Below are 15,550 nucleotides of genomic sequence, written 5' to 3'. Positions count from 1 at the left end.
TTGTTTTTTATACAACCAAATACTACTGCCTGCAGGAAATAACCCAAAGAGTACTCAAAACAATGAAATCTGGCAGATTAATATGTTGCATTTTGTAGGATTTGGAAAACTAAAATGTATACACCATACCATTGATGTTTATTCAGTATCAATGACAACTGCTTTGAGTTAGAAAAGGCTGATTCAGTAATCACACATTTATTACAAGTTATGGCCATCATGGGTATACCTGTAAAAATAGAGACAGACAATATTCCAGCATGTATCTCTAAGACAATGAAGCAAGATTTTTGTTTTTTGCTTATTATAGTATAAAGTATATTACAGGTGTACCACAAAATCCGATAGGTCAGACACTTATAGAAAGATCAAACTTAACTATAAAGAATATGTTAAATAAGCAGAAAGGAATGAGAAAGACCCTCCAGAAATAGACTGCATAATGCTTTATTAATCTTGAATTTTCTTAATGCTAATGATAAAGGAACAACAGCTGCAGAGAGACACTGGATAATAGAAAAAAAACTTCTGAATTAAATCACCCAGTGTACTTCAAGGATGTGTTGACCTCAGAATGGAAATCAGGAGATGTGCTACACTGGGGAAGGGGTTTCACTTTTGTTACCACAGGAGAAGAAAAGCTATGGGCATCATCAAAAGTAATCAAGATTTGGTTTGAAAAGGAGAAACCTCTTGATAACTAGAAATGACAGTTCATCCACAGAGGTGACAATCCTACAAGCTTAAGGAAACAAGGGTTCTGTTCTTGTCTTTGCAGGAAAATAGAAAATACCTATCTTTGAGAAGTCAAGAGACCTTGGACATCTATATGCCTAAAGAAGAAAAGATAACTATTCAGAAAGAATTACCTAGCAAAGAAAAATCTGACTTATGATACCAATATTTTCTGCAGGGTAAAATCTCACTCCCCAAACATACATATCTCCTTACTTCTCAGTATAATGGTAGGTCCAACTCACTTAAAAATCAAAGCTGGCTTCGGAGTTGGACAGTGGCTCTCCTCTAAATCCAAGCATGTTGTTAAAAGAAAAATTCAGAGTTTCTCTATCATATCAAGAGAGTCACCTGGTATGGAATAGAAGATAAAAATCTAGGGACTGATTATCAAGACTCTGTTTTCAAAAATTCTATTTCGCCCCTACCTATTTTTGCCTCTATGGTACCTTTCTTTGAATACATGTCTATCAAAATTCAAACTTTCCATTTTGATATGAATAATGTTTAAGTTTTCCACAACAAACAATAGATTTTCCTACAGTAAACTCCAAAGTCTCCAGGACAAAGATGGGACCCTACAACAGTTCCACCTAGTTTATATGATGCCATTCAGCTAATATCACCACTTAAAAGATCAGTTTTGGATTACAAACTGCTCAGAATAATTTCAAAGTAGCTAGTTAAGATGATCCAGCCTAACAGACTACTCTAGCCAGGACTTGAGATAAGCACTGAATTTTCCCATTAGGCACAGACTAGACAAAAAAAAAAAAAAAAAAAAATGATACAGCTACCTCTCCCAGGACTTGACAAATAACCCATTTTTTTTCCTTTCAGGATGCCCTAAAGATACCATCACCCCCAGACAGCAGGAAGTAAATTTAAGAATACAACACCCACATTCCTAAGAGGTAGGGTGGGGTGGTTTGGGTCATTCAATGGACTATGGATATTTGTCACTGCTTTTAGAGGGGCTAGTTTCAAGTCATTATTGGTAATGATCAGGGGAAAAAAAATCAAACAAAGGAAATTAGATTCAAGGTTCTTGTTTTGAAATAAAAAAAAGGAGGCTATAGATATGATAGGATAAAAGGGTAGATTACTGAATCTATTCTGAAAAAAATGGAGAATATAGATGTAAGATAAAAAGGAAGATTATTAATCTACTTTTCAAAAACAAAAACTGGTTTTAAATATTTTACATTGGATTAGACTTTTGTATATTGTAAACAAATTTTGCATATTGATATAAATTTGAGATTAATTTTGCTAGGACATACTGTACATATATTTCAACTCTTGTTCAAGGTATTGTACCAATATAACTCATTTAACAATTAATGCAAATTTCTAGTCCTTGAAAATTATTATTACCAACTGTTTAGGATAATAAAAAATACAGGGTTAGTAATTATTCATGTATTATAATCGAACTTGTAGTCACAATAGGTACATTTTCAAGGTCAAACAACGATATATTTTAGATAGATCATCTTCAAACATGTCAGAGATCTACAGAATATGGCATTTAAGATGTTTTAGTAACATAGGTTCTTTTTTCTTTTCTTTTCTTTTTTTTTATGACACTGAGACATGTTTGTTCCTGACAGCACCAATCTCCTTCAGAGAAGATCCTGGGCACTGAAGAGATTCCACATGGGATTTACTTTCTTTGTGGCAAAAGCTAGCTGCTGGGCAAGAAAATGCCCCTGCCTCAACTGCTGAAAGTATGCTGTCCTAATTTGACAAGCAGGACACAGAAGAAAGTGACTGCCAGACATTGTCAAGACAAGGAGGAACAGCCCTTCAGAATACCCAGCTTCACAGAAAAGGCTGTCAGATACGCTAGGCCTGTAGACCAAAGATTCATGCCCCAACATGGCAGAGGAACTTTGGGTGGCTGTCTAGACAGCCAGCTATTTCTATCATTTCTCACATTTTTTGGAAGTTGCTAGTTTGCACTTTCTGCTTACTCATTTAACATTATTTCCATATTGGGTCTCTGAGGGAGTTGAAGATTAGATAGCTATAGTTATAGTTTACCAGATGCAGAAAGCAAGTTATGATAGAAAGTTTTAGCTACACTGGCTGGACAGCAAGCACCACTCTCTTTCTGTCTCCATTTCCACAGTGTTAGAGTTCTAGGTACCCATATGGCTACACCTGATTTTTTTTTTCCTTACTGGGATTATGCTCAGGTCCTCAATCTTACCCACTGAGCCCTCTCCTCGGCCCCAATACAAGTAATTAAAACAGTACTGATATTATTTATTATTCCAAAATGGTTGAATAGAGAAAACCCCAATTACAGAATGACACCATATGGTTTCTACTTCTAGGAATTTCAGTTCTAATTTTTGCTTTTGTTAGGTTTATTGTTTTGTTTGGTGGTTAGTCATTTAGAGTTTTGTTTGTTTAGGAGGTCTTTGGAGACTATGTTTTTTATGTAGCCCAGACAGGCCTAGAACTCTCCTTATTCTTCTTGTCTCAGCTAGTACTAGGTTTATAAGCATATGCCATCATGTCCTATTACCATGCTTAAACAAGATAAAAAACAACAACAAAAAAGACACACACTTTATATTTGTTCAAATTGTTTGTTTCTGCTATTGGGGGGGGTGATCTGGATAGAACATTACAACATAATTTGTGATGAGCTGTTGCAGGTCATGATAAAATTACAACAGTTGACAGCTGACAATTATAAGGCCAATCCACCAGATGATCAACTAATCTGATGGAGGAAATTCATAGGCAAGGCTTATAAATATATACAGACCACTCTTGTCTTTAGATTCACATGTGCAAAGACAGTTATAGTATCTCTCCAATATTTACACTATAATATGTAATCTCATGTGATATGTATATGCAATCTCATGATTACATCTCAATCTTAGGGGCAAATATATCTGTGGGTGGTCAGGAAGATGACTCCCCATTAATCTGTATGATTTTGATATACAGAAAACATACTAGGCTATGCTTCATAACTAGATCTATTGTCCTATCAGAGCTGTAAGGCACTTAAAAGGCTGCTTTGTTCCTTTTACTCAGACTAACACAAGAAAATAACAATTTCTCCTGAGTCCAAGACAAATTGCATACAATTAGCTCATTTTACCTCAGAGCAAGTTCAAACTATACTAAAGGTTTTTAAAAATAGATCACAAGTTTAAAACTTCACAGTTTGGCACGAGGTCAGAGTTGCAGGTGTCTAACCAAGGTTATTAACATAAAACCAGCCTTAAAAAGTCCTGTCAATTCTTCACTTGTCAAGTCTGGCTGATAAAAGACCTATGTCTCAAAGCATGTCTCACTGGGCACTGTGCCCCCACTCTCTAGTCACGGTCTCACTCCAGAAAGCTTGAAACTTTGCATTGCCATGAGAAAAGGCTCAGCCCTTATTACCTACCCAAAGAAATGTGCTTTTGAACAATGGGATGTAACTCTTGTAATTTTTTATTATTGCTTCAAGCCTCCTGAAAAACAGTGTATTTAAGCTAGGCAAACATAGCTGGGAAAAGAATTGAAACATAAAATTAGAATGAGATGTAGAATTACAGAATTGGAACTAAAGAATTAGAATTAAGAAATTATAGACAATTAGGACAAGAGAATTAGAATGAAAGGAAAATGACCCTCAGATAATGTGTCAAGTTATTATAGAAATCTTTCAGTCCTTACTCCTGAGAATCATTCTGAGAATCAGTTACCCTGGGTAGTGGTTAGGGAGCCAGACTTCCAGACCACTAAAATAAATATCAATCTCAACTGGCTTAAATAATAGGAAAGGGTATTATCTAGATATGGGAGCTTTAGAAATAGTTTCTTTGGCTTCCAAGTTCTGTCTATAGTTTTCTTTTTTCTTAGTTTTATTTCACTTTGTTTCCTTAAAATAATATATTTTGTAATATTTATAACAATCAGTTGAGATAAAGTAGAAGTTTGCTTAGATGCAGTAATGAGTCCTTCCCTCATCTTTTAATGTCAGGAAAGCTCCTAGACAAGGAATCGAGAATATGGTGCGTGTTCTGGACTCCATAAAGTTCAAGAGGAGTCTCAGTATTTTACTAGAGAAAAGATAGCTAGCTCGTGGCCTTCCAAGCTTTCATAATTCCTCTCTTTTTGCAAGAAATAATAAGTTAAATACTTCTTTCAACTCTTTTCATGTGGAGTATCTGTACTGGTTCTTCTGAGAGATGCTTTTCTTGACTTTGCCACCCTCAGGATGTCGGTTTCACCTTAGGGTGAGACAAGGTAGCCACAGTAGTTCCATGCATCTTGCTCAGACATGAGACTATCCAAGAGAAAGAGGAGGCCACCTTTCTTCTTGCTAGTCTTTCTCCACAGGAAAAAGATTTCCCAGAGCTTCCTGTTCTTTCTCTCAAATCATGGATGCATTACATGCTGATGCATACTTAGTTACCAGAAACAAATACACTAATTTACTAAACAAATTGGGACCGTTTCCAGGAGCAGCAACATTGGAACATACACAAAGACTGGTGAGATATTAGAAGAAAAGTTAATTTCAACTAACATAGAGCTGTAAACAAAATATAAGGCACAGACAACAATGCTCTTAGGTATTACAAACTTATAAGTATTTAGTCACTAAAAAAGCAGGCAAAACCAATCCTTCTGAAATCTGAAAAAAAAATTAATCTAATTCCTATCATTTCTTTTCTCTATAATTAAACTCCAGAAAAAGTTTATTCATTTTGAATCTACATGGAAATTCATGCGAAGTATAGAAAATAAAATTTCAGTTATAGGGTCTGGTTTCCTGAGGAATGTGATTATTTTTTCCAAATGTGATGCAAGCTAGAGTTATCTGGAAAGAGGGAACCTCGAATGAAGAATTACCTCCATCAGATCAGCATGTAGACGTGCCTGTGTGACAATTTCTTGATTAATGATGACTATGCAAGACCTCAGCACACTATGAGCCAGTGCCAACCCCACACAGGAGGTCCTGGATTGTATAAAAATGGAAACTGGATGAGCCACCGTAGAGCAAGCCAGTAAGCAGTATTCCTCTATGAATGCTGCTTTGATTTCTGTCTCCAGGTTCCTGCTTTAGTGTCAGCACTGGCTTCCCTCAAAGATGAACTGAACCATATAAATACAGAGGTAAGTATGTACACATAAACCTGCTGTGGAAGGGAAAATGTTCAAAGATCAAGATGAACAAAACTGCACACAATCTATATTCTTGGAAGCTCTAGTAATTTTGAAATCTAGATTTAAAGAATTTCATTGAAGGTGCTGGAGTGATGGCTTAGTGGTTAAAAAGAATGGTTGCTCTTCCAGAAGACCCAAGTTGGATTCCCAGCACCCACATGGTGTTTCAAAATCATTTGTAACTTCAGTTTCAGGGGATCCAACAACCTCTTCTAACTTCCAAGGGCACCAGGTATGCATGTGGTACACAGACATATGTGTAGATAAAACACTCATACAAATAAAAATGAACAAATAATCAAGAACCATAGAATATGCAGAGAGATAATATCAAACTAAAGAGATGTACAGGCAAGAATGAGAAAGCCGGGCGGTGGTGGGGCACGCCTTTAATCCCAGCACTCGGGAGGCAGAGGCAGGCGGATCTCTGTGAGTTCGAGACCAGCCTGGTCTACAAGAGCTAGTTCCAGGACAGGCTCCAAAACCACAGAGAAACCCTGTCTCGAAAAACCAAAAAAAAAAAAAAGAATGAGATCCTATTATCTGCATTTTTGGTTCACTGAAGGAATCAAAGTCTATGGATATAGAATAGAAAAAACAGTAACTTAAATGGAAAATATCAAGCCTACTACTAACTCTCAAAATTTAAATCTTAGGCCGGGCGGTGGTGGCGCACGCCTTTAATCCCAGCACTCGGGAGGCAGAGACAGGTGGATCTCTGTGAGTTCGAGACCAGCCTGGTCTACAAGAGCTAGTTCCAGGACAGGCTCCAAAACCACAGAGAAACCCTGTCTCAAAAAAACAAAAACCAAAAAAAAAAAAAAAAAAAATTTAAATCTTAGTGAACAATTTAAAGATGATGTCTGATACTTTCTAGCTTTGAAGAAAATGAAAATAATTCCTAAAACAAGTTTCTAAAGATGTATGTGAATTAGTGACTTCATCTGGTCACTGTCAATCTTTGTGGGTGTTCAGAAGAATATGGTGACTTTGAAACTCTACTGGAAAAGGTGTTTATGTATATTGTGAGATTATGTTAAATAAACCATTGAAATGAAGATGGTAATAATAGACTATACACTTGATCTTCAATATAAAAGACGAAATATACTCCAATACAGTTATCTTTCAAATAAAACCCACTGTGAAGATTTCAAACTTTGAACCTGATAGAAATCACCTATGAGTCTCTTACATTATCACCATAATGCCCCTCCTAATTCTCAGGAGTGAACTGATATAATAATTTGCTTTCCAGCACTCTAAATTATTCATTCTACAAACTCCCAGTCCAAAAGAGCAACAGTTCAGAAGCAGAGCTCCAAGCCTAGGGTATAAAATACCAACTTCTTAGACTTGAGGATCATTCACTCATTATACAGAACAATGATAAAACCAAGGATCTCGTTGCACTCTCTTGAATAGCTAGGAGAAAAGCCCTTAATCAATGAATATCTTCTCTTGTCAGTGATGTTCAAGTAATAGTTTCTCACTTTTCCCCTTTTATGTCATCTTTTTGGCACTGTAACAAAAAATGTACACTGACTTAGAAAAAGTTAATAAAGTAGTAAAAAGTACTGAAGAACTAATCCAGAGGTAGATAATATTGAAAACACCATCTCATCAAAAGTTGTAAAAACACCTTTTAATTTTTCTGCTCCAGTGATTCCCACTTAGCTTTCTTTCTCTTACCTTTCTAACTCAGCTATCTTCTTATCTTTGTCATTCTTCTCATTTTCCACTTCTTTCAAGATTTCCAAGAGGCGATCAACTTCAGTCTGGGCCTTGCTAGATTCATCTTTGTACCTGGTAATCTCTCTCTCCAATTGCTGTATTCGGTCATTCATCTCTGGACTGGCTCTGGCTTCCAGTGTTGCTTCATGTGCCTACCCAAAAATTAAATTAAAAAATTAAAAATTTTAAAGTGTAGCCAATACAGGTACAGAGGCAGTAAGCAAACCATGCCCAAAGAACGATTTATATTCCAATGTAAATAGTGTTAATGGCTAATCTTCAATTTCTAAAGCTTTTCTCTAATTAAGGATTACATAGGGAAAAGATTAATAATTAATGGGTAGAAATTCTTTTAGTTTACAAATGGATTTCTTATTAAAAAACTATTTCATCTTGGAACACTTATTATGAGGTCAAAATTCATCATAACCCAACTGACACTTTGATTGAGATTAATGAAAACTATATTAGAGGGCTATAAATTCTGATCTTTGTATTCTTACATCAATGCTGAGACTCAGTTCTTTAGGCCTATACTAATTTCCTTCTCCTATATGTGGCTTTGCCAAATGTATGACTCATATGGCCTACAGCTACAAACAAATGCTTTGCAAATGAAACTGGGTTAAGAAAATAGCTACTCTGAGCTGGATATAATCCCAGCACTTGGGAAGCAGAGGCAGGTGGATCTCTGTGAGATCCAGGACAGCCTAGACTACATAGTAAGTTCTAGAAAAGCCAGAATTACACAGTGAGTCTTGGAAACAACCAAGAAAGACGGAGGGAGGGAGGGAAGGAGGGAGGGAGGGAGGGAGGGAGGGAGGGAGGGAGGGAGGGAGGGAGGGAGGGAGGGAGGGAGAACAGTTTCTCTCAAGTATATTTAGCTAAAATTCAGAATTTTACAAGATAGCCTGGGATTGACAAATGAAGTTAGAAAGCAAGGCCCACTCTAAAAACTAAGAAAAAGTATATTATTCAGGTTTCTGTTGTAAAAGACACCTAATATAGTCAATATATTTTAAAGTACTGCAAATTACAAAATTACAAATTAGTTTTCAAATTACTCATTGTATTAATGTTCTTATTATTTTAACAGAATAGCTGAGGAAAGAAATTTAAGGGAAGGCAGGATTGCTTGGGCTCATGGTTTAAGGGTATAGACTATCAAGGAGAAGAAGAAGCTGCTGGGGCTCCATCCATGATTGTAGGAGCGGGAAGTACACGGCATGATCTGTGGCATGCTGGGGACAGAGGGGAAGCAGAGAGCTCAGTTACAAGCAGAACCTGGCTAAGACCTAAAAACCTAAGGGTTTCAGTGACCTACTTCTGCCATCCAGACTTCACGTCTAAAAGGTTCTGTAACTGCCAAAACAGTACCACCAACTGAGGACCAAGTTTCAAAAGGCTCTCAGCAAACCAAAATATTCCTTCTTCCCAATTTCTAAAGCCATGTGTATATAATGAATGTACTTAATAAGATAAAGACTAAGACATCACAATTTTTATCCAATAAGTAGAAAATATATTACATCTTTAAAATATTTCAAAAATAGTAGAGGAAAATAAATTCTTCAGAAAATATTTTAGGAAAACACGACACAAAGTAGCATAAGTAAACGAGAAAAGTTTGTGTAAATTAAGTTAAATCTTTCATGAAAGTATTATCTACATTTTCAGAGTGAATATGTCACCAAGTTCATTTGTTTAAGGTTCCATTCCCAGCAGGGGGGGATTTTAATCTCTTCTACACCTACTAACCTAACCTTTAAGTTACTTAGGAAACAACCACGCCAGCTTGGAGAATAAATAGACACCACTGTTTTTCAACTCTCTGAATTAGCTCTTCTCACACGGTTTTGCCAGAGTTGAATGAGGTGGGGAATTCCTGCTGGTCATTCTCGCGTGGACAGGAGGGCTATGGAGACTCTTTTACTACAGTCCAAGAGCAGGGGACAGGAGCATTTCACAGAATGCTCACTGTAGGTGAGGTGTAAATAAAGAGCAGGAGTGAATAAAGACACCTCACTATCCACACATACACAAAAGAGATAACAGGAAAGAGGAAACAGAAAGAGGTTGAGGTGGGGCAACAAAAAGACAATAAACAAGTATCAACAACAGCTTATAACCAATGCCATGGAGATAAATCTTGTTACATTTAATTCTAACTGTTGTTTATGCTATAAATACTAGTGGCCTGGCGTTCACACATGCTAGGTTACGGTCACTGGTTAGTTAAATGTTACTTCCATAGAAGGGGTCCTCTATACCCTAGACTCTGTGATTTGCTAAACTTTGCTGGGTATTTGTCTACTTTCGCTAACAGAGACTATTAATTCACTGAAGACAGTGGATAGTTCTATATTGTCTACCACCACACCCTCAGCACTGACTCTGTTAACTGACACAGGCCAGAAAAACGCTTAACAAATGAAATTGTATAACGTATTCAGAATAATTTCTATTTGCTTTAAAACAGCCAAGAGGTATGTAAGATAACTCAGCAGTTAAGAGCTCTTGCTGCTCTTCCAGGGAACCCAATACCTATCTTTTGGCCCCTATAAGCACCCACATCCACATGCACTAACACACAAATATACACATTAAAAATAATAATAAATCTTTTTAAAAAGTTTTTAATCATGTGCATGTGTGCCTATTAGTGCATATGAATGCAGGTGCCGATGGAGGCCAGTGATGCTGGATCCCCTGGAACTGCAATCACAGGTAGCTGGGAGCTGCCTAATGTGGGTGTTGGGAATCAAACCTAGGTCCACTAAAAGCGCAATACATGCTCTTAACCACTGAGCTATCTCTCCAACCCTAATAATAAACCTTTAAAATATATTTTTAAAGTAAAATAAAATAAATCAGTCCACAAGAGTGAAGGTAGGAAAAGAAGAATGACTGGGGAAGAGGAGGAAAATGACCAGTAGCTAAAAGAAGTTCAAGGTTAAACATAACCCAGGAGTCAATGATCCAGAATAAATAATCACTGAGAAGAAGGTCAATCTGCTACAAGGATGTAAAAAGTAAAAAAAAAAATTATTAACCCTTTCTTGATATCATAACAAATTTTATATCAGAGACACTTATATCTAAGCTCTGTTGAGTTCATACTTTTTTTTGTTTATTTGTTTCCCAAGACAGGGTTTCTCTGTCATAACTGTGCTGGAACTTACTTTGTAGACCAGGTTGGCCTCGAACACACTGAGATCCGCCTGCCTCAGCCTCCCAAGTGCTGGGATTAAAAGCATGCACCAATACTGCCTGGCCATTTACACTTTAAAATGGAATTTCAGGGCTGGAGAGATGGCTCAGCGGTTAAGAGCATTGCCTGCTCTTCCAAAGGTCCTGAGTTCAATTCCCAGCAACCACATGGTGACTCACAACCATCTGTAATGAGGTCTGGTGCTCTCTTCTGGCACCAGAATATTGTATACATAATAAATAAATATTTAAAAATACAATAAAATAAAATGGAATTTCAAGAAATATTAAATCACATTAAAGACTTTTGCAACTTTATAAAACTAATATAAACTCAAAAAGAAATTTACCAAGTCAGTGTTACAAACATTTACTTAAAACAACTTTACATCTGAGCATGGTAGCATATATTCTAGCACTTGAGAGGCTAGAAGGTGAAACTTTGTGAGTTCCAATCCAGCCTGATCTACATAGCAAATTGCAGGACAATGAACTATATAGTAGGAATATGTGTCAAAATAGATGAATTAATTAATTAACTTGGCAAATAGAGTAAAATATTTAATTCAAGATGTAAACCTCAAGCATGGAAGCATGCATCTATAAATCCCAACACTCTGAAGGTACAGGTATAAAAACAAGTTACTGACAAGCAAAAGATATAGAGACCCTCCCTGTCTCAATAAATAAAACAACAAAACCAAATAAACACACACAAAAAAACTGTGAATAGAAGAGAAATCATCCCTTTATGATAAAAACTTTTTTGATAGACTATGCATGGGAAGCACCTATCTCAATGTAGTAAGAGCTATGTATGACAAATGTAAACATGATCCTACATGCAGAAGAACTCAAAACATTCTCACTAAAATCAAAATAAGACAAGGGTTTCTGTGTTACAATTCAACATAGTACTTAGTCCTACACATAGCAAAAAGACAAACGAAAGTAATAACTGAAACTGAGCTGGAAGTGACCTCTTTGCTAGCCAACTTTCTTTTTTGTTTTTTGTGTTGTGTGTGTGTGTGGTTTTTCGAGACAGGGTTTTTCTGTAGCTTTGGAGGCAGTCCTGGAACTAGCTCTGTAGACCAGGCTGGCTTTGAACTCACAGAGATCTGCCTGCCTCTGCCTCCCGAGTGCTGGGATTAAAGGCATGCGCCACCACCGCCCAGCACTAGCCAACTTTCATAGTACAGAGAGTGCACTGCAGCCTACTAAGTGATAAAAGGCATCAATGGTCTTACCCAGCCGAGAACCCTATTAACTACGATACCAACCGGCCAGGCAATTATGTGCCTCCTTGGTGCAATGGTGGCACTATTGATATGGTGGAAACCAAGCACTCTCTAGTAAGTTTTAAAGCCCACTCCACAAACTGAGTTTCATGCCTGATCCTATAAACACAGTTAAAGAACCCAGAGCTAAGAAGGTCTTAGATCTAAGGGGTAACTTTATATTGTTGGTTAGCTAAATTGATAATAATGCCAAGTTGCCTTCTAAATACCTCTAACTATACCCACACATAAATACTACTTTATTTTTTTCTTTCTTCTTTTTTGTTTTCTCCTGGGTTTCAGAGACAAGGTGGCTTTGAACACTGTCTTAATCAGAAAAACTTCTCTTTGGAATGAAAGGTGGCAAAATGCAAAAGATTCATGGTTGATCGAGATATTAAAAAAAAAGTTATGGCTGAGTGCTCAGCCCTCAACAAGACACTCATATTACCCCCTCTCAGGATCAGGTGAAGAGAAAGTGAGAAGAATGTAAGGACTGGGATATGTGGAGAAAAACTGTAAGATGCTGTCTTGTGGGCATGATATAGTCAATGTAATCATGGACTCACGTAGGAGTAGCTGCCAGCAGTGGGCCTCCATTAGATTAGCCTGCTGTCAAGTCAATCATGGATTGTGGAGGGGTCTCTGTGACCCTGCCCTAGCCTGGTTAACTTATGATCCAGAAGAGTGGCAAACATTCTGATCAGCACTGACAAGCTCAACATGTTCCAGTGAACAATACAAACCACGGTCACATAGCCTGGTGTGCTGGTTTGTTGACACAAGTTAGAATCATCTGAGAAGAATGAATCTCAGTTGAGAAACCGCCTCCATAAGACTGCCTACAGTCTATGAAGTGTTTTCTTAGTTATTGATGTGGCAGAGTTCAGTCCATGTGGGCAATGTCACCATGTGGACAAATGGTTCTTGGTTGCATAGTAAGCCATGCTTCTATGGCTTCTTTCTCAGTTACTGCCTCAGTTCTTGCCCTCATTTACCTTCATGATAAGTGATACAAAACAAACCCTTTCCTCTTCAGGTTGCTTATGGTCAAGGTGTTTATAACAGAAAAAAAAAAAAAAAACTAAGACATTAGCTTTAAAGTCAGTGTGTTAAAACAAAACAAAAACATGCTTGTGAGAAAAGGACGCAGGGCAATTATGTAAAAGGAATGAAAAGGAGAAAGAATGTGATAGTAATCAATATGTGCATTGTACTCTATGAAATCGTCAAGCTAAACAGAAAGAAAGCACACAGCTCAAGCACAGACGTGAAGGAAGACCCTAGTGAAAGGCAGCGTGTCAACGCACTACCAAAATTCTAGACTGAGCTGGGGTCGTTAGAAGCTACAGTGGTGGTAAAAGAGAAAGAAAAAGAAGCAGCCCTGGATAAGCAAAAGGCAGGGCAGTCTGCAGGAACCTTATAGAACCTGTCTCTTGGGAATGAAAGTCTTCCTCTTCCCAAACTCATGTGCTGAAGGCTTCGCTTGCCAATGCGATGTTTAGAACTGGGTGACTGGGAAGTCAATGGGTAAATCAGGAGAGCACTGACCTAATCTGTGGTTTAATCATAGAACCACATGGCATTGCGGAGAGGCTGACTCTCAGGATCTCAGTACAGGAAGTAGCTCACTAGTGCCATGACCTTAAAGAAACACTTTGTCCTTGCTCCTATCTGCTTTTCTGGTGAGCATGATGCTCTGTCCCACTGAAGACTAAAAGCGATGGAATTGAAAGACTCTAAATGCATTTGTAAGCCCCCTCAACCCTAAGAAAATGTAAAACTTTAAAAAAAATCTAAAGCCATTTCTGATGACTCTCAGTACTTCCCCACCTCCCCTGGGAACCAAGGACATAACAGCTATGCATGCACGTACTGAGATGTTGAAAACTTTTCATCTCCCTGAATAGGGGCATGATAACCCTTAGGTGTTGACTCAGTTACTGATGTTTTGACTTAGTCCCTGGGAAGGGGCAAAGTGACCTTCAGAAGTTTCCCTTTACCTCATCTGATCTGGCAATCACTCTCCAGCTAATTATTGGTAATAGCCTTTTTAAATAAGCCAATCCAGTAAGTTAAAAAACAACTTACAGCCCTCCCCCCCCCTTGTCTCTGTGGCCCTTTGCTTTAAAAGATGGGCTGTAATAGCTGTGGATGTCCTTCATATCCCGAACCTGAGGGACCCTGTCATGACAGAATAAAAAATCCTCTTGCTGTTTGCATCCGCATGAGTGGTCTCGACTGATCCTTGGGTAGGGGGTCTCTCCAGAAGAAAGACATCCTTCGGGGGGTCTTTCAGAATCATCCAACCATGGACTGTAACCTCTCAAACTGTAAATCCAAATAAATCTTTTCTACTTTAATGTGTATCTTTGGTGTTTGGTCACAGCTACAAAACCAAACACATCACTAACCCACTAAGAAAAAGGAAAATAACTGTACAATCTGCAGTGTCACTATGACCCTCAGCGGAAGGGAGGGAGGGAGGAGGGAAGGAGGAAGGACTCGGAGCTATCTACAGTGTTTTTATGCAAACAAAGTGAGAATGGGAGCTCCTCAACCTTCTTCAGTTGTGACTCCATTTTCAGGCACTCTTCCTTCTTCTGTTCAAGAGCAATTTCAAGGGTCTTGAGTCGTGAGTCCTTTTTCAGTCCTGAGGAAGCCAGGGAAGAAGCATGCTCTTTGAGATCCAAGAGAGAGGCCTAAAAGCATCAAGACATGTTTAGATGAATACTGTGAAATAAAATGCAGATTTAATTTTTCAAACTGTTAGTCTTAGCATCTGAAAGTTCCCATTTCAAGAACATTCATGAACCATACAAATGTATTATCTTTAGCTTCCAGACGTTAATTAAAATAAGGTTGATCCTCAGGACTAAATGGACAGTGACATAAAGAGTCCTAGAAATGCCTGGGGTGCAGCTCCAGTAAAAAGCTTGCCTGGCGTGCATCAAGTTCTAGGTTCAATTTTCAGTACCACATAAACCAGGCATGGAACACACTTGTAATTCCAGCACTCAGGAGGTGAAGGCAGGAGGATCAGAAGGGGAAGGCCAGCCTGAGATAGAGGAGGCCCTGTCGCAAAATAGAACAAGAGCTCTAACTTATTTTCACAAAATAAGAGAGACTGAGCTTTGAGAACCTAAGTAACCAAACTTAGTAACAAACTAACTTGAATGGGGATTCCCCCCCTCTTTCAGCAGGAAATTCTTGTAGAAATTTTCCTAAAGTTATTAGACAAATTTGCTGGATTACTCATCACACAGCATTCAATTGTTTAGCTATTTAAATTATACTAACAGGATTATTCAAAAATAAGATCAAAATCATGAAGTCGCATAAGTTATAGGTAATTATGTTTCTAATAACAGTTATAACTAGATTTCTTCCTTTGTTACTTGTAT

The 15,550-nt window shown here is 37.7% G+C and overlaps 1 protein-coding gene across 9 annotated transcripts in view; it reads right to left on the bottom strand.

The window, feature by feature from the left end:
• The window catches only part of Erc1 (ELKS/RAB6-interacting/CAST family member 1), a 365,559-nt gene that overhangs the window by 218,755 nt on the left and 131,254 nt on the right, over nt 1-15,550 (bottom strand). For all 9 annotated transcript variants that reach the window (XM_057764045.1, XM_057764072.1, XM_057764063.1 and 6 more), the window contains 2 exons: nt 14,708-14,848; nt 7,618-7,811 (listed from right to left, as the gene is read on the bottom strand). In XM_057764045.1, the coding sequence (XP_057620028.1) occupies nt 7,618-7,811; nt 14,708-14,848 (335 nt within the window). The remainder of the gene's footprint in view (nt 1-7,617; nt 7,812-14,707; nt 14,849-15,550) is intronic.

This window comes from Chionomys nivalis, chromosome 1 (genome assembly GCF_950005125.1).
Source record: "Chionomys nivalis chromosome 1, mChiNiv1.1, whole genome shotgun sequence".
NCBI lineage: Eukaryota > Metazoa > Chordata > Mammalia > Rodentia > Cricetidae > Chionomys > Chionomys nivalis.
Note: the sequence above shows the minus strand (reverse complement) of the source record. Positions and strands in the feature narration are given on the sequence as shown.